Here is a 22,619-nt window from a genome sequence, read left to right as displayed (position 1 = left end):
ATCCACTAATTCTATATAATTATACTGATGTTCAACCGGTTTTGTAATCTAAGGAATAAGAAATTCGATTAGCTTGTATTAGATTAGATTAGGTTGCTACTAATAAATAAATTAATTTTTAATATGCAATCCAATTATTTTTAAATAATTATTCGTTAAATACGTGCCACGTGCACGTACATCTCCACTGGCTTTTACGGTCCACGGATGTTTTTTTGGATAGAATACTGGGATCGTCCAAACCACTCAGCAATCGCGCCATTAATTGCTATCGGATTTTCCTCCTCCCAATCCCATCTGCGTTCTTGCTCCCACACACCGCCCAGGCAATCCGGCGGAAACACCGGAGACGCTCGACGCCGGACCTACTTTCTCACCAAATCGTCTTCGCGCGGCACATCCCAACTGGCCTAGCGCCCATTCGGCCGTATACCCCACCCGAAGGCGCTCGCCCCCCTCGCCGCCGTCCTGTCAGATGCGCCGGGCGCCCCTCCCCCAGCGGGATCCAGCGACACAATCGGTGGAGGCATGCGGGCGCGGCTATACCAGGTGAGTTCAATCGCCCACATTCCTTTTGTTCGATCCACATCGCGCATATTCCCTACATATTGAGATGCAATCGATTGACCTTGATCCATGCGTATCGGGGGGCGGGTCTCCTCACAGGGGCGGCTCCCGTGCCCCCTTCCGCCACTCCCCCGCCCCCTCGACGGACCCGCTGGACCCTGCATCGTCGGCCCCCCAAGAGGTGCGCCCCCCACAGCACGGCGGCCTGCGTCGCGGCTGCCTCCACCAGCGCATCGGGGGACGAACCCCTCTTCTGGGTTGGCACCAATCTTGCCGCCGCCACTGGCCGCAGCACGCCGAAATTCGGCAGCAACACGGAGGGGCAGTCACACCTGAAATTTGCAGCATGGAGCGGCAGCCAAGCGACCCCATCAGCGACGGTAGCAGGTTAGTTCATCTGCTCCCCAAATACGTTCAATTGGTAGTGCCTAGATGCAAGCCACATGCATGAGTTCTGGGTGTTACTGTGTGTTCGAACAGCAGTCAACTGAGTTCATTTCCAATAGGATTTTGTTACGGCATGTTTTACATTTGTTGATGTGCATCCCGTTATAATTTTTATTCAACTTCATATCGATCACAGATCATCGCTTGGCATCGAAATCATAGAGCACCAGTGAGCAATCACTCTCCGATTTATCATAATGGATATGTCGTTCGCACATTCCTCACAACTAGAAGCTGACCCCTTTGTATAGGTGCATAGCAGGCAGCACTGTCCGTGGCATCCAAGATGCTGCCTAGTGATGTCGAACAATGAGCTGAGCCCACTAGCAATACTGTAGTAGTAAATTTTCATAGCATAAAAATTTATCATTGTGTTTCCGCGTGTTGCAAGGATGCATGCTAGGGTAGTATTTTTTCATAATTCAGAGTAGTATTCTGTTCATATTCAAGTAGTATTTTCACACTTTTGAGTTGTATTGTTTCATAATTAATGATAAATACTGTAGTAGTAATTTTTTCCCAATGACTACGTCAATTGGGGCAATATCTAGAATAGTAGTAGTACAAGCAATAAGGGACTAGTAATTTTCAGAGCATAAAAAATTATCATTGTGCTTCCATGTTGCAAGGCAAATGCATGCTAGAGTAGTACTTTTTATAATTCAGAGTATTATTTTGTTCTTATTCAAGTAGTATCTTCACACTTTTAAGTAGTATTGTTTTATAAATTAGAGTAGTATTTTTTTTCTTACTGAAGTAGTATTTTATAAAATTTAGAGAAGTACTTTTATAATTTTGAGTAGTATTTTTCATAATATAGAGGTAGTATTTTTTTTGCACTTTATAGTAGTTCATAACGAGTGAATCATGCGACCATGAGGTCATGCTACCAAACAACAATACAGCCACTTCAGCAGTCCATCTGAAGTCATACAATGGTGGAAATAATTCTGCACGTCATTAGTCACGTTTTTTTCTTCTTCTTGTAAGCTATGCACTACTGAAGCTGATATGATGAATAATTGAACTTATCAATTTGGGCTTCAAGATACCAAATCTGAAGTTGGGCATTGCCACTGAAGTGGAGGAATAGAGGAATGCAATAACTTATAAAAAAATAATTTTATTTAAAGATTTTGTTTTGCCAATCAACTCATCAAATACTTAATTTCCTATTGTACAAGCATCTAGTGATTTGTGAGATGCAATATATATTATTAGCACATATTTACAGTTTATGTGTGATTCACTTTGAGTATAGTACTTGCAAGTCTGTTTCCACGCCCTTTTTTTGAGACCTCGGAACATGGTCCATCTATAAACATAAGTTTGAGTTTTAAGACCTTTAATTTGATTGTTGCTGTTGTGTGAATCAAACAATTTGTTATGCTTCAATCTACCTCATACTACCTTATTTGAGTTTTACGGTCACGGCACCAATCTGACGCGTTTTTATGGCCACAAGCGCTCGCCGGAGCTACGCATGCAACGCCAATCCAACCGTTTTTACGCATCAAACGATGACCCATGCATGCAACATAAATCCAATCGGGTTGAGCACGCCCAGAATATCTCGTGATGCCAGCAAATCAAACGAGCGTTAAAACAGATGCATAATACATGTTGGATTCGATTTTTACTCCCGCTCGTGAAAACGGAGTAATTTTTCAGCTAGAGTGCTCACCGGAGCTCCGGTGGAGGCTACACCGTACGTGCTGAATATTATTCAGCTTGCAGTGAGCTAAATAGACCAGCCCTATATACGCGCGTGTGTGTATATATATAAAGTGGGATTCACTACTAATAAAGTGCAATAAAGTTTTATATAACATCTATGTTATATTTACTACTTCTATCAAGATTGTGAACATTGCAGTGGAATTCACTAGCTGGTTTGACGACTTGCTCATAAATAAATTCTGGCTCATAAATAAATCCTGGCAGAGCTTCTTGAATTGCCAAAACTTTTTCCCATGGAAGGACCTAATCCCACGTCCTAGCGATCTAAAAAAAAGTGAAAAATACTAATTATGATAATTTTTAAAATTAGTTGAAATATTACGAGATGTTGTTACTTACTTTCGCTTCCCAAGAAGTATATGTCTTGTAAGGATCTACAAAATTGTGAATGTTCTTGAAAACATAGTTTGCGCATAAATTATCGCCCTGTGCTTGCCTCAAACACCTTAAAAGACAAAAGAAGTCATCATGAATATATAATAAAATAAATAAAACGTGCAAAGTAGCATCCAGTATGTACCGAAAAGTTTATCTTGAATCTAAGCTCGCCTATGAAATTACCTGGTTCTTTTTCACTAACTTTTTCCAAACCCTGCGGATGATCGAGAATGAATAAATATATTTATCGATAAGTACATGTTAGGAATTATCATAATTAGTAGTTACCTTTTCAACAAGTCGGTCATGCTTTTGTAATCTTCTGGATCTTTCTTTAATGAGTCCATAACAATCGCTAAGCGTATGTTAGGGTTTACCACAATTAGTATCCAGTGATCTCTGCAAGATTATATAAAGCTGTAATGCGCTTGTATAATATATAAAGCTGTAATGCGCTTGTATTTGGCTTTTATTTAGATTTGATATACAAAAGAAAAAATTTTAATTTATATTCATATGTTTTGATCTATAAAATATATAACTTTCTACACATTATATTTTTATTTCGACCATGCAAATATGTATTAGCTAAATAAAATTTTAAAATTATTGCTTTTCGACAGGGAATGAGTTTTCTCATCACATTACGCAAAAAATGAGTTTTTTCATAATATTATTGCCAATAATAAGTTTTTTAGGAACTAGTTAGTGTGAGTGTGTGTGAGAGTGTATGTGTATGTGCGTGTTATAAAAATTTGATAAAAAATCACCTCAATAAAATTAAGTAGCAAACTAAAAAATTATATAAAACACAACAACAAATATGAAGTACATATAATCGAATTATGCAAATTGTTCATCACATATTTATAAATTAATACATAATGATTCTAATTAAAGATCAACATCTACTACTGGTATGGTAATAGACTTCCTCTTCACATATGTCCCTTAATTATGATCGCAGCACAAGTATGGAGCGTCCTTATTGGCTAACAGGATGCATGGATCAGCATTCACCGCGAAAGGCGGAATCTCAACAAACCTATTATAATACTCTGACACGTCTATCTTGTCCTCGACTCCAATGATGTTTCTTTTTCCTGAAAGAACTATGTGCCGCTTTGGCTGATCCGTTTGCTTGTTTATCCTCTTCTTTGGCTTGCTGGACATATCCTTCACATAGAAAACTTGAGCAACATCCTAGGCTAGGATGAATGGCTTGTCTCTATACTCAAGATTGTTGAGGTCCACTATTGTGATTCCGTATTGACCTTTTGTTACCCCTCCTCCAGCCAGCTTCACCCATCGGCACCGAAATAGAGGTATCTTCAAAATGGGTTCATAATCCAGTTCCCATATCTCCTCTATGTAACCATAATACGTCTCCTTTTTACCGTTGTTGTCTGTGGCATCCATATGGACACCTTTATTTTGGTTGGTGCTCTTTTTATCTTGGGCTCTCGTATAAAATGTGTTTCCATTTATCTCATACTCTTGGAATGTTAGGATATTCTAAGATGGTCCCCTAGCCAACCATGCTAGCTGTTCTGGTATATCCATATTATGCATTAGATGCTTCCGCAACTAACTGGCGAAAGAATCCATGTGTCGACGTGTAATCCAGGCCTCAGACTTTTCTAGAATTCGGAGCACAGAATCTTCTTATGTTCATCGATGTACGGATCCACCAAGGAGGATTGTTGAAGAACCGCGTAATGTGCTTTTTTCAATGACTGATTTGTACATGCATATGCTTTCTTTCCTAGTGTGCCTTTTCCACGTAGCGTCCCCTCATACCGCAATTCACGAACCCCAATCGGTTTAAGGTCATCAATAAAGTCAACATGAAACTTGATGACCTCCTCTATTCCATATCCACGGCGATGCTTCCTTCAGGATGAGCATGATTACGAACATATTTCTTTAGTACTGCCATGGACCTCTCGAAAGGGAACATATTGTGTAGGAATATAGTTTCGAGAATATCAATCTCTTTGACAAGGTGAACTAGAAGATGTGTCATAATGTGGAAGAATGATGGTGGAAATATCAACTCAAAGCCAACTAGACATTATACCATATTATTCTGCAGTTGTATGAGATTGCCTAGATCAATTATCTTATGAGAAATTGCATTGAGGAAAGCACACACCTTTACGATGGTTAATCAAACATTCTCAAGCAGAATCTCCCGCAACGCAACCAGAAGAAGTTGAGTCAAAAGCACGTGACAGTCATGAGACTTTAGTTTTGTGAATTTCTTCTCTAGCATTTTTAGGATTCCTTTTATATTTGAGGAGTATCCAGATGGGACCTTGATACTGCTCAAGCATTCAAACATGCTTTCCTTCTCTTCTTTGCTAAGAGTATAGCTGGCAGGACTTAAGTAGTGCCGTCCGTTTTCTCTCATTTCTGGATGTAGTCCATCTCGCTCTTCCACACGTTTCAATTTCTGTCATGCTTCTAGTGTATCTTTTGTCTTCCCGTACACTCTGAAGAATCCTATCAGGTTGATGCAAAGCATCTTCGTGACGTGCATCATGTCAATTGCATTGCAAACATTTAAGACTTCCCAATATGGTAGCTCCCAAAAAATAGACTTCTTCTTCCGCATGGGCGCCATTCCGTTTTCGCTCGGAACAGGTTGGCTACCAGGTCCCTCGCCAAATACTACTTCTATATCCTTTACCATATCAAAGACTTCCGTACCACTATGGTGCATCGGCTTTGTACGGTGGTCCACTTTCCCACTGAAATGCTTGCCTTTCTTTCGTACCTGATGTTTGATGGGGAGAAACCGACGATGATCCATGTATACAACCTTTCTACAGTGAGTCAAGTACATACTATCTGTTTCATCTAAGCAATGTGTGCAGGCTCTATATCCCTTGTTCGTTTGTCCTGACAGATTACTAAGAGCAGGCCAGTCATTGATGGTTACGAACAACAATGCTCATAGGTTTAAGTTCTCCTGTCGTTGTACATCCCACATCCATACACCTTCTTAGTGCCACAACAATAACAGTTCTTCTACCAATGGCCTTAGGTACACATCAATATCATTCCCAGGTTACTTTGGGCCAAGGATAAGTACCGGCATCATGATGAATTTCCGCTTCATGTAGAGCCATGGTGGGAGATTGTACATACATAGATCACAGGCCAAATAATGTGGCTACTACTCATTTCACCGAAAGGATTCGTACCATCCATACTCAAAGAGAAATTTATGTTCCTCGCATCCTGAAATGAACCGGATTCCCAATTCAAGGAATCCGACTCCCTATATCATTATGATAGTCCCTGGATCAAGCGCTATCACATACAGAACTCATTTCAGGCATAATATCATAGTCATACTTCGCGTAAGGTCAAACACGGGTTTAATTATTACATAAATCCAAAGGATCTGTAGTACGGAATTTATTACAAGCCTCTCGGCTACAACGAACAAGCAGAAAGCGCAAAGCGGTAGCTAGGTCTTCGGCCGTCCTTCATCTTCGGGAACCTTCTCCACAGGCGACTCGAGCGTAGCACGGGCTTCAGTCGTACCAACCGTCATCGTTGGGGTCGAACTCCGGATCGGAACCTGCATCGTACCAGGCTATCCCCAAGGAATGGGATAGGTTCACGTCACCATCCGAATGCAAGCTTTATTGTGGTCTATTCTACGGATATAACAAAGCTCAAGAGGTAAAGATGAGGTTTTCCTATGCATGCAATATATATATATACACGTATACACATCTTCTTCCATTCCCGACTCGGGCCCTTCCGGCATTCCGGACTCCCGGTCAACGCTCACCGTACCTTCCTACCACCAAGTCGATGCGAGAACTCCCTCTCCTCGCATCTCAACTGCCCCCTGGCAGGAAGTCATTCTAGAGGGAGGTAGAAGTCATGAGTAACACTAACTAATAAGAGCAACAGAGGAGTAGGGATGTCCATGACCGAGGACGCGGCTATACGTATAGTTTACACCCTGCGGGGGTTGTACACCTGGACCCACTCGAATTGACACTAGCCGGAGATCAGCCGACTAATAGACGAAACACCGGTCTATTAAAACGGAACTAGGAGCCACGGCACCATCCGGCTTTCCCGGGTCTTGGGCGCATCCTCCCAGAGGAGGTCGCCCCGGGACTGTGAAGCCTCCCATGCGTCTCGGGGAACGTGAGGTTAGCACCTCCTTCCCCTGCACCGATACTCGATCCTCCTACCGGCTTGGTACCGCACTTGCTAACCCCGGACCGAGCCCACCCTCATAATGGGTAAGTGGTGTGCACGCTTAACAAATTCCCACAAGTCATCATTACTCTCACTCGGTCCTTAACAGCCGAAGCGAGCATCTTCGTCAAAAGCGTCTCCACCACAGTGGTCCGCGACTGCACCCTTAACGGGTGCCTCCAACACCTCATCCTCGTAACCAAAAACTGTACCCGCCACAGGTACTCCGTAGGGTGTGCCAAGATACACACCCCAAGCCCTCGATCCACGATCGAGTTAGGTTTGCCCACTCCCGGCTAAAGCCCTAAACACCAACTCCTGAATATCATAACTTCACACACGCCGAGACTATCCATCCATTCCCACACATACACATTCAAGGATTGACAAGGCATTTCATATAGTAAACAAGCGAGATAGGATTTCAAGGAGTATGGGTACATAAAATAGGCCATGCAGGTTCATCTCGATAAAATTACACACATAACAATAGCAAATCTAATCAAGCAATGCCTAATAGGTATTCAAATCATAGATGGGCGTGAACCTGACCTCTCTTCGAAGTCCTCTTGGGCTTCCGGGTAGTCCTGGCCGTCGGTCAATTCCTCGTAGTCGGGTCCTATTTGTAAATACTGGTAAGAGTAGGGACCAAAGTGCAAAAAAAATAAGATTCAAATCACCACAAAACCTACTCTAACAGGTGGTTTATAATTTTTGAGGAATTATGGAACTGGTTTCATAATTTTCGGAGGTCCGGTCGATTTATTATGAATTTTATAAGGGTAAACCTATTTCTAAAATTAATAAAAGGATTTTGGAAAAGAACACAGTCAGCAGTGACACGTGGCAGCACCAGAGCGTGCCACGTGGCATGCTGACGTCAGCATGACGTCACCAGTGGGGTCAGGGCCTGTTGACGTCAGCGTTGACCGGACAACGGTCAACTGGTCAATGGGTCAATGGGTCCCACTGGTCAGCCTCACCCCGAGGCTGATAGGTGGGGCCCTGCTGTCAGGCCAGGTGTAGGATCAAGAACACCGACTAGAGGGGGGGTGAATAGGCGGTTTAAAACTAAAATCAACAACACTAGAGAAATTTAATTAGTAACAAAAGAAAGTCCTATGTCATGCTACTACTATGTCTAGAAAGGTTTGCAATCTAGGGTGACAAAATATAATTCAAGCTCTAGTAAAGTAAATTTCTCAAAATAACAACAATTAAAGAGAGCTAGAGAAATAACTAAGCTTGACACACAAATTTATCCCGTGGTGTCGATGACTTGCCGGTCACCCCTAATCCACGTTGAGGTGGATTCCAAGAATCAACCGCTCCTCTATCAAGAACCTCTTGATCTTGAGCCGGCTAAAAACAAGGAACCACTACACACCTCGATTTCACTAGAGTTGCTCTTCACCACTCCGGTGAGGTGAGCACAAAACCTCTCACAACCGAAATCGGGGCTTCTCAACAATCTCCTTCAAGAAGCTCCACGAAATCACCTTCTCCAAGCCGTCTAGGGAGCGGCAACTCCCAAGAGTAACAAGCCAATAATCCTTGCTTGAAGATTCCCTAGTGCCACAAAGCTCAAACTCTTGATGCAATGCACTAGGAAGCACTCTCACTCTCAAAAATGCAAATCCTTAGCAAGTGTGTGAGAGAGAGGGATGTCTTAGCTCTAGAGAGTCAAGAATGCAGTCCAAATGGCCAAGAGAGAGACCCAAAGACCGGGCATTGGGTATATATAGACATCCCATCAAAAACTAGCCGTTACAGTCTTTTCTGCGAGATCGCGGACCGTCCGGTTTCAAAAACCGGACCGTCCGCCGTTATAAACCAGAGAGTCAGAGACATTTAATGCGTGTCAGAACTAGCCGTTACAGCCCTGGCGGACCGTCCGCGCCCAAACAGCGGACCGTCCGCAGTTAAGTGTTCCACGACTCCAGAGACATGAGAGTCTCTGGAACAAATATGAAATTAGCCTGCGGACCGTCCGCCACCAAAGGGCGGACCGTCCGCCGTTCATCCTAGACGAACAGGCAGAAACAACAATGTTTCTGGATCAAGTTATCAGAGAGCCTGCGGACCGTCCGCGATGCACACGCGGACCGTCCGCGGGCCACACAATTTAGACAGACCAGAGAACATCCTTTCTGGAACAAAAAGAATTAGAGTGGCGGATCGTCCGCCAGGGAGAGCCGGACCGTCCACCAGCCACAAGATATTTCCACTAAGCTTTCTGAAGCGGTAGCGGACCGTCCGCGCCCAAAGGGCGGACCGTCCGCGCCCGCACTCAAACAAGTTCTTTTTCAAAGACCCGGCAAAACGTAGTTAGCCCTCATGCATGCACTTAGATATTTTGAGCAAAATGGCACTAGAGACCTGTCAAGCACGAGTACATGACCCCTCTTGATAGTACGGCTATCTATCCAACAAATCCGGTCACTTATCATCCACTAAACACCTTGTGACCGGTAAAATTCAAAAGACCCTATTTTATACCTTCGCCTTGAGCCCAAACTTTTCTCATCGTCTCCAAAAATCCACACGTTCGCAAATAACTCTCATTCATCCGTGGATCAACCTATACTCATTTTCTCAAAAAGAATTGTTAATCCACAAACCGTTGTCATTAATTACCAAAACACGAATTAGGGGCCTAGATGCTTTCACCAGGAAGAAAAGAAAAGAAAAGAAAAGAAAAGGAAAAGGCATCGGCTCGGTTTTGGGCCAAAAGAGGTGATGGGCCGGTTCGAGGCCCAACTAGGCTCGGCTTAGGCTTCATGGGTCAGCTCGGCCTATGGCTCAGCAGGCCGGCCTGGGTCTATGGCCTGGCTACATGCTGTGGGCCGGCTCGGCCTAATAGGCCAGCCCACAGTCGGCTTCCCTCTCTCTCTCTCCCTCTGACATCATGGGCCCAGGGGGCAGCGCCTCCCGCTTCCCCCGACTGGCGAGGCCCGCGTGTCAGTCACTCACCGGATCTAGTGTGGCCACCAGATCCGGTGCGGCTCGGGCCAACATGACCCCGTGTGCGTGTGTGCCAGGGTGTGTGCGTGTGTGGACGCCTGAAGGGTGCTCGGGGAAAGGCCTCAGAGGCTTGGCCGCGACGCGAACGCGACGTCGCGGCCACGTCGCGGGGTCGCCGTGCACGGCGAGGCCGTGGCGCGGGCATGGAGAGGCTGGGGCGTGGGCATGGCGAGGCTGGGGTGTGACGCACGGTTCGGCTAGGGCATGGCCGGGTCTCGCGGCATGGGTGCGCACGCACGCGCGCGGGTCTTGGCGTCCTAGGGCCACAGCGTGGCCGTGCCGTGCACGGGGCACCGACATCCCGAGCCCGCGGCACGACGTGGCGGCGAAGGGCGACGGCGGCTGCGGCTAGCTAGGCGGCGCGACGGGCTCCTGCACGAGAGTGGCACAAGGCCGGAAGGGAGAGGTGATCCTAAGGCTGGACTACGGAAGGTTCATCGGCATTACCGGCAGCAGGGGGAAACGAAGGGAGAGGGTGGCGGCGGCGCTCACCTAGGGCTCGCTGGCGGGAGACCTGAAGCAGTGGAGGGTCAAGGCAGGCGGGTCGGTGCTGTGTGGGGTGAGCTGCGGCGTCGGGGTCGTCGTACGGGCGTAGGCATGGCGGAGCTCCGGTGCAGCGATGGCCTTCTCCTCCTCGCGCAGCTCGACGTCCTCCACCTCCTCGCGCTGCTCCTTCTCCTCCTCTCCTACTGGTGCAGCGGCGACAAAAGGGGAACAGGCAGAGCAGTGGCTAGGGTTTGGGGGAGCGGCCTTGGGGTTCTTAAGGAGCGGCCCTAGGGTTTGCGGCGCGGGCCCGGACGCCGAGGGCGGCGATGCCCGGCGTCCGTGCCACGGCCACGCGGCGTGCATCCGGCGGCTGCGGCGCGGGGTTAGGGTTTGCGGCGCGGGAGGCTGGGGCGCAGGGGAAAAAGGGAGCGCGCGTGGGCGGTTACGCCGGGTTGTCGCGGAGCGGGGCGGCGCGCGGGCTGGCAGGTGACGCGAGCGAGCGGGGCCATGGTGGAAGGGAAAGGGGAAAAGGGAGGCGCGGCGGTTACGGCCTCTGTCGCGGAGTGGGCGAGCGGCGGAGGGGAGCGAGAGGAGGCCGGGGTCGCGGGTGACTGCGGGAGGAAGGGGGAAGCTGATGGGTGGGTCCCACTTGCCAGCTGCCCCCGGAGAAGGTGAAGGGGCGCACGCGGGTGCGGCCGGTGGCGGTGGGCTGGGCCGTGGCCTGCGGCCGTGCCGCGTGGGCTGTGCTTCGCGGGGGAAAAGAAAGAGGAAGCTGGGCCGTGCTCGCGGGCTGGTGGGCTGAGCATATGGGTTTCGGCCCACGGGGTTTAAGGGAATAGGTTTTTTTTGGATTTGAATTTGGTTGGCCCAATCAAATTCAAATCCCACACAATTAAAAGCAGCAAATTTGAAAATTCAATCAAGCAAAATCCAACACCAATTTCAAACCAAGATAATTCGCACAAAGTTTTTTAAATTCACGATTTTTGGTATTTAAACTCTCTATGCTAACCTGGAATGTTACACATCCAGTGCAAAGTCTTCAAAAATTCTATCTATTTTTCTCCACTTGGAGCCATCAGCCGGGTGTCTCAACATCGTGTCTTTCTTGGGATCTTCTTTGTGCCACCGCATCAACTTAGCATGCTCTTTGTTTCTAAATAGACGCTTCAAACGTGAACTTATAAGATAGTACCACATGACCTTGGCAGGAACTCTCTTCCTGGGTCGATGCTTCCCCTCGACTTCCCCAGGGTCCTCTCTCTTAATCTTATACCGCAATGCACCGCATATGGGGCATGCAACCAAATTCTCGCACTCATCACCGCGGTAGAGGATGCAATCATTGGGACATGCATGTATCTTTTGTACCTCCAATCCTAGAGGGAAAACGAGTTGTTTTGCTCCGTATGTTGTGGTAGGCAACTCGTTATCCTTACGAAGCATATGTTTTAAATATTTTAGTAATTCACCAAATCCCTTATCGGATACACCATGCGTTGCCTTCTATTGTAGCAACTCCAGAGTGCTGCCAAGCTTCTTCAATCCATCTTCACATCCCGGGTACAACAATCTTCGGTGGACTTCTAACATCTGCTGGAACTTCATCCTCTCCTTCTCACTTTCACAATCTTAATGCGCATCGCGCAACGCCTGCCCAAGATCGTCGGTGGGATCATCATCTGCTGCCTCTCCTTCCGGAATCTCTTCCATTGCAGTATAATCATCAAAGGCACCGAATCCAACATGGGCAGGAAAGTTGTCTTCACACTCTTCTTCTTCATTTTCCTCCATTATAACCCCTTTTTCTCCGTGACTTTTCCAACAAATATAATTGGGCATGAAACCATGGGCAAATATAGCTATGAACAGTCCTTGAAGAGGAGTGATCCTTCTTGCTTTTGCAATATCTGCACGGGCAGCACATGAAACCATTCCACTTTTTTTGCCTCGGCCACATCAAAAAATGATGCAGGCCACCAATGAACTTCTTGAAACATCGGTCGACATTCTACAGCCATTGCCGGTTCATCTGCATTGCATGATATAGTATTTTAAAAAATCCATCACACAAGATGAATAATAAATTAAGAGGTCCAAAATGCAACATTATTCAACAATATCCAGAATTAAAAGGTCCAAATATCCATCACATACCATGATTAAATAAAATATCTATTACACAACATGATTAATTAAAACGTCTAAATTATCCATTACAACATGCTAGCACAAACTACTCATGAGACCTATTGACCGATGCCTCGCGAACCACCTTGCAAACTCTGGACGCCAAATGATCTATTTCTGCCATCCCGGACGCTTCACGCCTCGCATTGTGTCGAGCCATCAACTCACGATCATCATCCGTACCATGCAACTCGATATCTTGTGTCTTGCATTACGTAGCACGAGGCAATTAAATGCTTTCACAATCCAACAATGAATAAGACCCGAACAAGTCCAAAACGCTCTTCCATGCGAAACTCAAGGGAATGTCCGATGCGCTTCAAGTGGTTGCGTACCGACGCCCAAACGGACGCACAGCGCTCTAATGCATCATGTTGCAAAGCTATTTCTATGTATTAAACATTAATAACTCAGTCAGGGTTCACAACTTTGCAAGAGGTCCATTATATACATCATTAGATCATCAAAATAGTTATTGTAAAAATAATAAACTAAATCACTTGCTTACCACATCTTGTTGTAAAAAATAAAACTAATTTCACCACTAAAATTATCATATTCAGAGTTGAAATGGATACATTTTGTTACACGTATCAAATAAATATAAAAAATGAATATATTCTCATAATTACAATAACATGAATAATTTAAAGGTCATAAATATCCATCACACAATATGAATAATAAATTCAGAAGTTCAGAAATAAAAGGTCCAAATTATTTTGACACTCTTCAGTCATCCCACGCCATATGGGATGCAATCAAGGTTCACAACTTTATTTCAAGCTAAATATGCTAAGACCATCGAGAAGTAAAAAAGTCTTTATTTTGGAGCATCTATCTATTGTTAACCTTGACACTGCGGTGATGACGCTGTCATTCAGGGTCAACATTGATATCTGCGATACAGTGCGGAATAAGGAAGTGACGAAGGAGTACGGCCTTGGTCAGAATGGTGGCTTCCTCACCTAGCTCAAAGGTGAGGATTTCTTCATTGGCACCAAGACCGAACTCCTTCATCACATCCTTATACCGCAACGTGTCGTGGATATCAATGTTAGCTCCGAATGGCAGGTCATCACCGCAGGGTCAAGGATAATGATAGATACATATTCCAAAACAAAGATTTTTTTTCTCGATGGTTTCAATATAAGCCTGAATAAATACATCATTAGAGTGTCAAAAGAGTTCATTCATAATGCAAAATAAATACCAAGTATACATCTTTTTTTCACTTTCAATAATTATTCAATTTGAAATTTCACATTCACATATTCACATTTCACTTTTAAAATGAGAGTATGTATGTATGGTCATATATACATACTCTCATTTTAAAAATAGAAAATTTCTAATATACTCATTGTCATAACCATAGTTCCTCTACATAGTATTCCCCTCTGTCTATATATTACTCCCATTCCAAAAAATAACATTCTACTCTATATACTCATTTTGATGAACTAATACAAGTAAATCACATCTACACATGCAAACCTTAAGTAAATTTGAGCTCAAATGGTGTATAAATAAAAAAAATTCAACCATTTAACCTGATCTAAAAAAACCTTAAAATCTCTATTTCTAAACCATGAAATGAGCTCCACTAGTAATGGAAGTTGAGAGGATGAAGTTTCTAACCTTTAGAACCATTGGATGGAGGGGAAATGAAAAACCTTCACAAATCTTAGAGAAAATGGCCATGAACTTCCCACACTTGAGCCAAGAACAAGAAGAACACGAATGTAAGAATGGCTCGGGTAGGGGGAGGAAGAAGGGGCTAAAAAGGCCTGTGGAATTTAGTCCTGGTTCGAGCCACCAACCGAGACTAAAGAGGATTATCTTTAGTCCTAGTTGGAGGCTACCATCGGGACTAACTGTGCCGCGCACCATTAGTCCTGGTTGGAACCACCAACCGGGAGTAATCATGAACCTTTTGTCCCGGTTGGTGGCTCCAACCGGGCCTTTCCCAGCTCCCCCCTCCCCCCGGGTCCTTAGCTGTTGGACCCGGAACTAAAGGGGGTGGATGAAAGGCATGTTCTCTACTAGTGAAGCTTGCCTCCATATCCTCTAGCCGTTGGCCCCTTCCATAGTTCATCAGCATATAAAACAAAGAACATGTGAAGGTCAACCACATCTATTCTCAAATAGAAGGTTTCAATAAACTCCTGCAAAGCCCACCAAGTCCAAACTTAGAAAGTCCAAACTCTCAATATGGCCAAAACCACCCACCAACACAATTTCAACAACCTTTTAACCATTTTCAGTGCTACTTCTCCCATGCAATGCATGGTGATTTTCATTTCCCCTATGGGGCCTACCCTAAAGTTCTCGGCCAGTCTCATACATATCACGAGGAGGCCTGTCTCTAGTGGTGTCCATTATAAAGTCGAGCCACCCCTAACCACTCCTGATACCCTAAAGACTATTGAAAGGATCTTGGTGATGCCTAGAGGAGGGGTGAATAAGCATATCTGAAATTTTTTGAAAAATCTTCACAGCAGTTAAATCTGTCGGAACTTCTGACACTGTGTAGGAACTTTCGACAGGTTGGAACTTCTGACACGGGACCAGAACTTTTGACAATAGGAAAGTTCTTATACGGAATTCAAAAACTGCATAACCTAATTGAATCAAAAGTTGAGCATTGATGCTAGGAGACTTCTGCAAGACAATAGGAAAGTTCTTATACGGAATTCAAAAACTGCATAACCTAATTGAATCAAAAGTTGAGCAATGATGCTAGGAGACTTCTGCAAGTGATCTTTACAAGCCCAACGGCACAAGAACGTAGATCAACACAAAACAAGCTCTAGGTCAACAAAAATTAGATAAATGCAATAAGCATAAGAGGCAAAAGATTTGTTCACCACAAAGGAAACTACATCTCCGTTGAGGAGCTCACAAAGAGTAGGATCTTACACTAACCATTTTCCTCCCTCAATCAACCACAAGGAGGATTGAGTCACTTACTATAAAATCCACAAAGGATGGGTAATACAAGTTTCCCGGAGCGCGCACACACGAGAGGACACTCAATCGAGCAATGCTGAACCATCTAGAAGCAAGCTTCAAGAGTAATAAACGCAAATCGAAGAATGAAGATGCTTCAAGTGCCCTTGAGATGAACGTGGATGACCTCACACTCAAATCCCCAAGTCTCACACCTCAATCTTTCTCTCACCCAATGCCTAGCTCAAATCAACTCAAAGATTAGTTCTTGGAGGGAGTGGGGAGGAGTATTCGAAGCTCATGGAAGTGTTTTTCACAGGGAAGGTTAGCCGCAAGTGAAGAGGGGATAAGTGGGTATAAATACCCGAACCCTAAAAAGTAGCTGTTAGTGTGCAGGATAACTAATTGTCGGAACTTCCGACCCCTTGTCAGAACTTCCAACCTAATTAAATCAGCTGGCCGAGGACCCCCTGTCGGAAGATACTGAGAACATCCAACAGGTGTCGGAACTTCCGACAACTGCAGAAACTGCAGTAAGATAAATCGAAAAGTGTGTGATTTGTATCTCTCATAGGTGGTTAGCATCTTAATTAAGCACTTTGACATCTTCATAATATCTATTCGCGTCCCTCTTAATAGTACGGTGTTTCCTATACTCTTTTTTTATGCTTCAACAATGTCCCATAATATCTATTGGCGTCTTTTGTTGCTCTTTTTTATTTCATCGAATTTTAACCTATTGATGACTTGATAAACTCATGAGCTCCTTAATTATGCATGTCATCAACACCAAAACCCACTTAGGGGGTCAAATACACTTTCAACTGTGACATTTTCTCTTAATTTTTGAACGGTACTAGGACTAGGACAGCTGGGGCTATGGGACTATGCATTCCTCGAAGACCATCAGTGGAGAATTAGCCGTTACTTTGAACTAAAGTCACGTAACTTCAAGCACTCCAGTCCGTTGACATATTGTAAGTCACGTAATAGGTTATCTGCAAGATTTTCTGGGATAGTTAAATACGGGGAAATGAGACTGAGAGAATAAAAAATCATGAACTTGACCATGAAGGTTCGTTATGCAACGTGCATAAAATTTTCCTAGTTTTCTCAGTGTCAAATTGTTATATAAATCGTGAACGGAGTGTAGCTCAATTTGTTAGATTCCTTATTGTGAAATCTACACCTCGAATTCGAATCTCTGATTCAGGGCCTATTTGGGACTGCTCTGCTTCACAAATCGCAGCTTAGCTTCATGATCTTCACAGCAGAGCAGCTCAGCTTTGAAGTTGCAGAGTTTTCGAAAGTGTTTGGCTAGCAAACCAACTTCAGCTTCAGAAAAAAGAGATTCAGATTGGAAAAGTCCCTTATGCCCTTGAACGATGTATGAGAGGATTTCATTTATGATTTTTCATCTAAACGCTTAATTAAAAAATAACAATACATTATAAATAGATAATAAAGTACAAATATTCCAAAATAATTCTATTACATATCAAGTCTCAATGATCTACTACTCATACTACATCCAACTTTGAGAAATAGCCGTTGCTAATGCATCACGAAAAACATCCATAGTAGGCGCATTGGGTACTGGAGATGATCCATCCGAGGGCACTACATACTTGTTATACCTTTCCGGTATTGTAGGCTCATAATTTTCATCACACTCCGCATGTTCAAAGTCTAAATCACCATTGTTATGCTTACGGATGAAATTATGGATCACCATGAATCCTATCGGTATCATCTTTTGCTTCCATAATGGATACATCGATATTTTATAGAGAATTTGTCACTTCATTTTCAAGACTCCAAATGACCTCTCAATAACACTACGAACTCGTGCATGAATACGATTAAACTTTTCCTTAGGAGACCTTGGTTCTACACCTCTATGCCATTCGGGTAAGTGATACCTCTCACCCTTGTATGGTGCTAGGTATCCCGGTCTATTAGGATATCCGGCATCAACAACATAATACTTACCTACAAATAAAAAGTATATGATATGTTTAGATAATAAAGAACTAGAGTTGCAAAATTAAAAATGTAGAAACCAGCCATAAATTACCTACCCTTGGGAGGGTGTGGGAAGAACTTTCGATCCAACTTCATTGCATTATACAACACTGTGGTGTCATGCACAGAACCCGACTGCCCCACAGAAACATAAGTGAATCTCATGTCAAAGTCGCAAATTGCTAGGATATTTTGAGTCGGTATCCCTGTTTTTCCAATATACCTTACTTGTTCACTAGGGGGTAGAGATACCCTAATGTGTGTCCCATCTAGAGCACCAATACAATCTTTGAAGTGTGGAAATACCCTTCTATCATCTGCTATCTTTTTGTGGACGGTACGAAAGTTTGCATCTTTTGGAACAAGAAAATGTTTTGCCATTTCCATCAAAGATTCTAGAACCTCAGTAAATTTCCTACTAATAGTTTCACTAGAGTGATTGAAACGATTTTGACATTTCCTATTGGACTCATTTCCAGAACATATGAACAAGAAAATTGCAAGAGCCTCATAGGTGTTCATGTGCATAGATGGTTGCAGTCCATACCTTGATCCCAATAAATTATGCAAATCCATGAATATTTCCGTGCTCATGCGCAACTGAGAATGACATTCACCTGGAGTTCTCAGGATATATTGTAACCAGCCCATGCCACTTTGTTCCGCTATCCTTGGTGGATTTTTGTTAAGGTAGAGATCAACATATTTCTCTGCCACTTTAGCACCACACAAAATCAAGTTCCAAAACTCAACACTATCATCATCTGACTCCTCCGAACCATCACTCTCACTTTCATACATCTGAAAATAATAACAAGTAGCAATAGTAACAATGTCATGGATACAAGTAGTAGTAGTAACAATATCATGATTACAGGTAGTCAAAAATATTTCTCAAAGCCTTCAATTCCCATACTTGTCATTGTACCTCCTTGTAAGCCAATTCAAACAAATTTCTCTAGTAGGAAGGGTCAAGAACATTTGTCTTTGTTCCTTTTTCACAAACAATTGGGTAGCAATGTCATGCTCATTGCTACCATATTGTGCCCCACAATCCAAGACAACATCCATCACTTCTTTGATAGAAACGACTTCAGCTTGCTTTTTTGATGTAAACGACTTGGCCGAATCAGCAACCTTTGTAATTTGTTCTTGAATTAAAAGAGCTGTACTTGACTTTTGCTTTTTAGGAACCTCTAGAACAACACGAGCTCTTCTTTTTTTTTATTTCCATTAGCAGGAGATACCTCCTGAACCTCCTCATCCTCTTCCTCTATATGACTAATCATGCAACAAATTGTCCTCCTCTTCCTCCTCTCCTGCTCCATCTATGTTTTCAGTATCTTTTTGGCTTTCGGGTATAACAGGATTGTCACTCATCAGGTTCCAATGATCAGTTTCATCATTAGAAATGTCACCAAACATTTCTCTAAGGAAGTCTTCATTTTGCAGCACTTTCTTCTTGAATTTTCCAGAACCTGGCACATCCTAAACAGGGAAGGTAATCAGAACCCCAAGAAGGTATTGTGAACATAGATGAACAGCTAAAATTTGTGAACAAAACAATACTTACCACTTTCATTTTTTTCCACCATTCATTGTCCATGTTAATTACTCCTCTTGTATTGTCCCAACCGGTTCCGGTTGGATTCCGCAGTAACTTTTGCCAAATTGACCAATCATTCTTCAACCTATCCCACTTGTTCTTGATTTGTGTCTTTGATAACTCGATTCCGGTCATTTGGTAAAATCTTCCCGACACTTCAGTGTAACCTAAAGTATTCAAATGTGTATTTGGCCTATTCCCTCTCCTTACTTGTTCAGCGAATAACTCACATACAATGCGATTATAATCATCCGTCCATTCCATAGAATCACCCTAATCAACAATTATGTGGAGCAATATTTTGAAGCATACATGACAAGACAAATTATCTAATTGACTAGCATACATACACTCAGCAGCAATGGAATTGACCAGCAGCCATGGAAGAAATTGAGCGAAGAAATTATACCGATTTCGGAAGACTAGAGATGCGGGCATGACCCCTGCTGCCTCCCGCGCCGCCCCTGCCCGCGCCGCCCCTCCCAGCGCCTCCCCTACTTCCTCCCGCGCCGGCCGCGCCCTAGGCCCCGTGGCCCGCGCCGCCCGCGCCCCCCGCGCCAGCCGTGCCGCCCACGCCGCCTGCGCCAGCCGCGCCGTGGCCCGCGCCGCCCGCGGCGCCCATGGACATGGCCGGCAGCTAGGGTTTTGAGGGAGCGGACAGAGGAATGGGAGCGGACAGAGGGAGGAAGGAGGGGGGGGTCGCAGGTACGGGAGAGAACAGAAGAAAAACATTTCATTCCAGGTGTGTAATCAATGGCATTGGTGGGTAATTTTCCCCCAACTTCATGAGGGAGTTCAAAACGACTATTCGTGAATTACCATTTTGGCTGCTTCATGGATTTCGTGAAGTTGGGGCCAACTTCACGTTTTTTGGTGAAGCTGAGCTGGTGAAGCTGTGGGTGTTTGGCTACAGTTTCACGAAGTGAAGTCGAATTTGGTGAGGTAAAGCAGTCCCAAACAGGCCCTCAGTATAGATGTTCATGTTCGCATTTATGGTAAATTATTCTCTCAATGCGTTTGCCAATTCTTAAGGATGAGTGTAGTATGTGTATATATGTATTTGCATTTGTGTATTTTAAGAAAATTCTATAGAAATCAGTATTTCATAGAGAAAATTCCTATTTGACATTAGGTCTAAATTCCATGCCTTGTATGACACTCCGTTATCTTTTTCATCCAATGACCATTAAATACCTTATGAAAAGACAAATTTGCCCCTATTTGGCTCATGTAGCAATCATTGACATATTAATATTTTGTGCTATAAAAAACACCTATACACGTAAGGTTTAGATAAACTTCAACAAGTTTACAAGAATGACTGTTGTAGGATGAAATCAATGAACTTTAGATGAATTTTAGTTGAGTCAAATAAAGGATTTGAATTCATCTGAAATGGAGTAGGGGTGAAAATGGGACAGGAAAATTCCCATCCCGACCGGCTCCGTATCCCGTTTTTCCGTATACCGGAAGAAAACCATGGTTACGGGAATGGGACGATTTTGCGTTTTTCCCGACCATTTTCTATTCAGAAATTACCATTTTATTCCCATTTTAATTCCCACTAGGTTCATGCCCGTGCATTGCAATGGGCGGAAAAAAATTCTATTGCAGCACAAAAATAGATATCCTGAAATATTGAAAATTATGTAGCCACATTGTATAAAGTATATCATAAATAGTTCGTTCAAATTGTGTCATAAAAAGAGATAATTAACCTAAAAAATCTAAACAAGGGTCCATGACAAATGACCTATTTTATATCTTTATAATGCACCTAAGATAGTGTTTGACGAAAAAAGTCAAGTCTCCATCTATCATATCCTACTTCCTTTCTGCAAACAGAACAGGTATGAATAAAACATGCTATTATGTTGACATTTCGTCCAACACTATACAACCCAGCTTATCTCCTCCAGCTAATTGAACATATACTAACCACATTAGAATCTGCAAGCTACTGTTTCTATTTTAGAGCAGTGGAACATGAATATCACATTCCTACCCTCAAAGTAAGGAATATATGATTTCCTTCTGATAAAGGAACATTGTTGACATTAAGATGGATTAACTCCTGAATAACTTGATTTGCCTACCTATAACCAATTGTGAGTGAAACTAAATGTCCCGTGGCTGTGGTACTTTACTAAAAATGCAAGCATAGCCACAATTGCATTAACTCACAGGATCAATCATCCACAAATACATATCTAGAAAGTCAAGGAGAGTTGAACTGAAGAGATTTTGCAGAGTTTGTACTGCACCGTTTGTTCATTCCAATTTGTTGCAGGAGCTAAGCAGAGTAGCAGCATCAAGCACACACATTTCTTACCCAACTATGTCAAAAAATATCTGGTGGTAAACTGATGACAATCTGCAGGGCTTCTGTGTACCATTCATTCCTTTGAATTTGTTATAGAGCTAAGCATACTACAATATATATCAAATGCTTTTACCAATAAAAAACAGAGAGAGATAGAAGAGCTTTCGTAAGTAAGTGACACAAGGCAAGTGAAACCAGGCACTTGGATGCAAGTTATGTCCAGAAACAATGCACATACATGGTATTTATTTACTCAAACTATGGGGATGCTGCAGCAAAAGACATTTGCAAGGGTAATGCATATGTCCACAAACAATGAAGCATGAGTAATGATCCTAATGGAGGAGCTTTGAGCAAGAAATGACAGAATAACAGACCTCATCCAGCAAAGCCATTCTTTAAGATCATTCCTCACAATCTTCTGGGAGTGATCAATGTTTGGTGCTGCATGGAAGTTATCTCCACTACTCTTGTTTCCTCTTCCCTACAGGGATAAGAGTTTTACCCCCAACATAAAAATGTACTTTTGCATAACTTTAGTGAAATAAAATAGTAAAAGATGTACAAACTTAAATTTTCAATGCCTGCTGAAGTTGAATTTCTTTTCTTTCCCCCTTTTGGAACTAAGGTCAAGTTCCCTGAATGCAGAGT

The 22,619-nt window shown here is 43.4% G+C and overlaps 1 protein-coding gene across 4 annotated transcripts; it reads left to right on the top strand.

Annotated features, from left to right (window-relative positions):
* Positions 1 to 237: 237 nt before the first annotated feature.
* LOC112898508 lies at positions 238 to 2,409 on the top strand. Of its 4 annotated transcripts, none has more exons than XM_025966847.1 (4): positions 238 to 549; positions 667 to 954; positions 1,151 to 1,183; positions 1,277 to 2,409. In XM_025966847.1, the coding sequence occupies exons 1-4, from the start codon at positions 476 to 478 to the stop codon at positions 1,350 to 1,352; spliced, it is 471 nt and encodes a 156-aa protein (XP_025822632.1). In that variant the 5' UTR covers positions 238 to 475; the 3' UTR covers positions 1,353 to 2,409. The 4 variants fall into 4 exon arrangements, 2 of the variants coding, with proteins under 2 accessions (XP_025822632.1, XP_025822631.1); XM_025966846.1 differs by having other exon boundaries at positions 1,274 to 2,409; XR_003229838.1 differs by lacking the exon at positions 1,151 to 1,183.
* The last annotated feature ends 20,210 nt before the right edge of the window (positions 2,410 to 22,619 follow it).

The sequence above is a fragment of the Panicum hallii genome, chromosome 6, assembly GCF_002211085.1.
Source record: "Panicum hallii strain FIL2 chromosome 6, PHallii_v3.1, whole genome shotgun sequence".
NCBI lineage: Eukaryota > Viridiplantae > Streptophyta > Magnoliopsida > Poales > Poaceae > Panicum > Panicum hallii.
Note: the sequence above shows the minus strand (reverse complement) of the source record. Positions and strands in the feature narration are given on the sequence as shown.

Bases quoted from the DNA above. Each gene is read 5' to 3' on its own strand.
- LOC112898508 (XM_025966846.1), top strand. From the start codon at position 476: ATGCGCCGGGCGCCCCTCCCCCAGCGGGATCCAGCGACACAATCGGTG. The intron at 550-666 runs GTGAGTTCAATC...GTCTCCTCACAG, and splicing joins TGCGGGCGCGGCTATACCAG to GGGCGGCTCCCGTGCCCCCT. The intron at 1,184-1,273 runs GTGAGCAATCAC...ATAGGTGCATAG, and splicing joins ATCGAAATCATAGAGCACCA to CAGGCAGCACTGTCCGTGGC.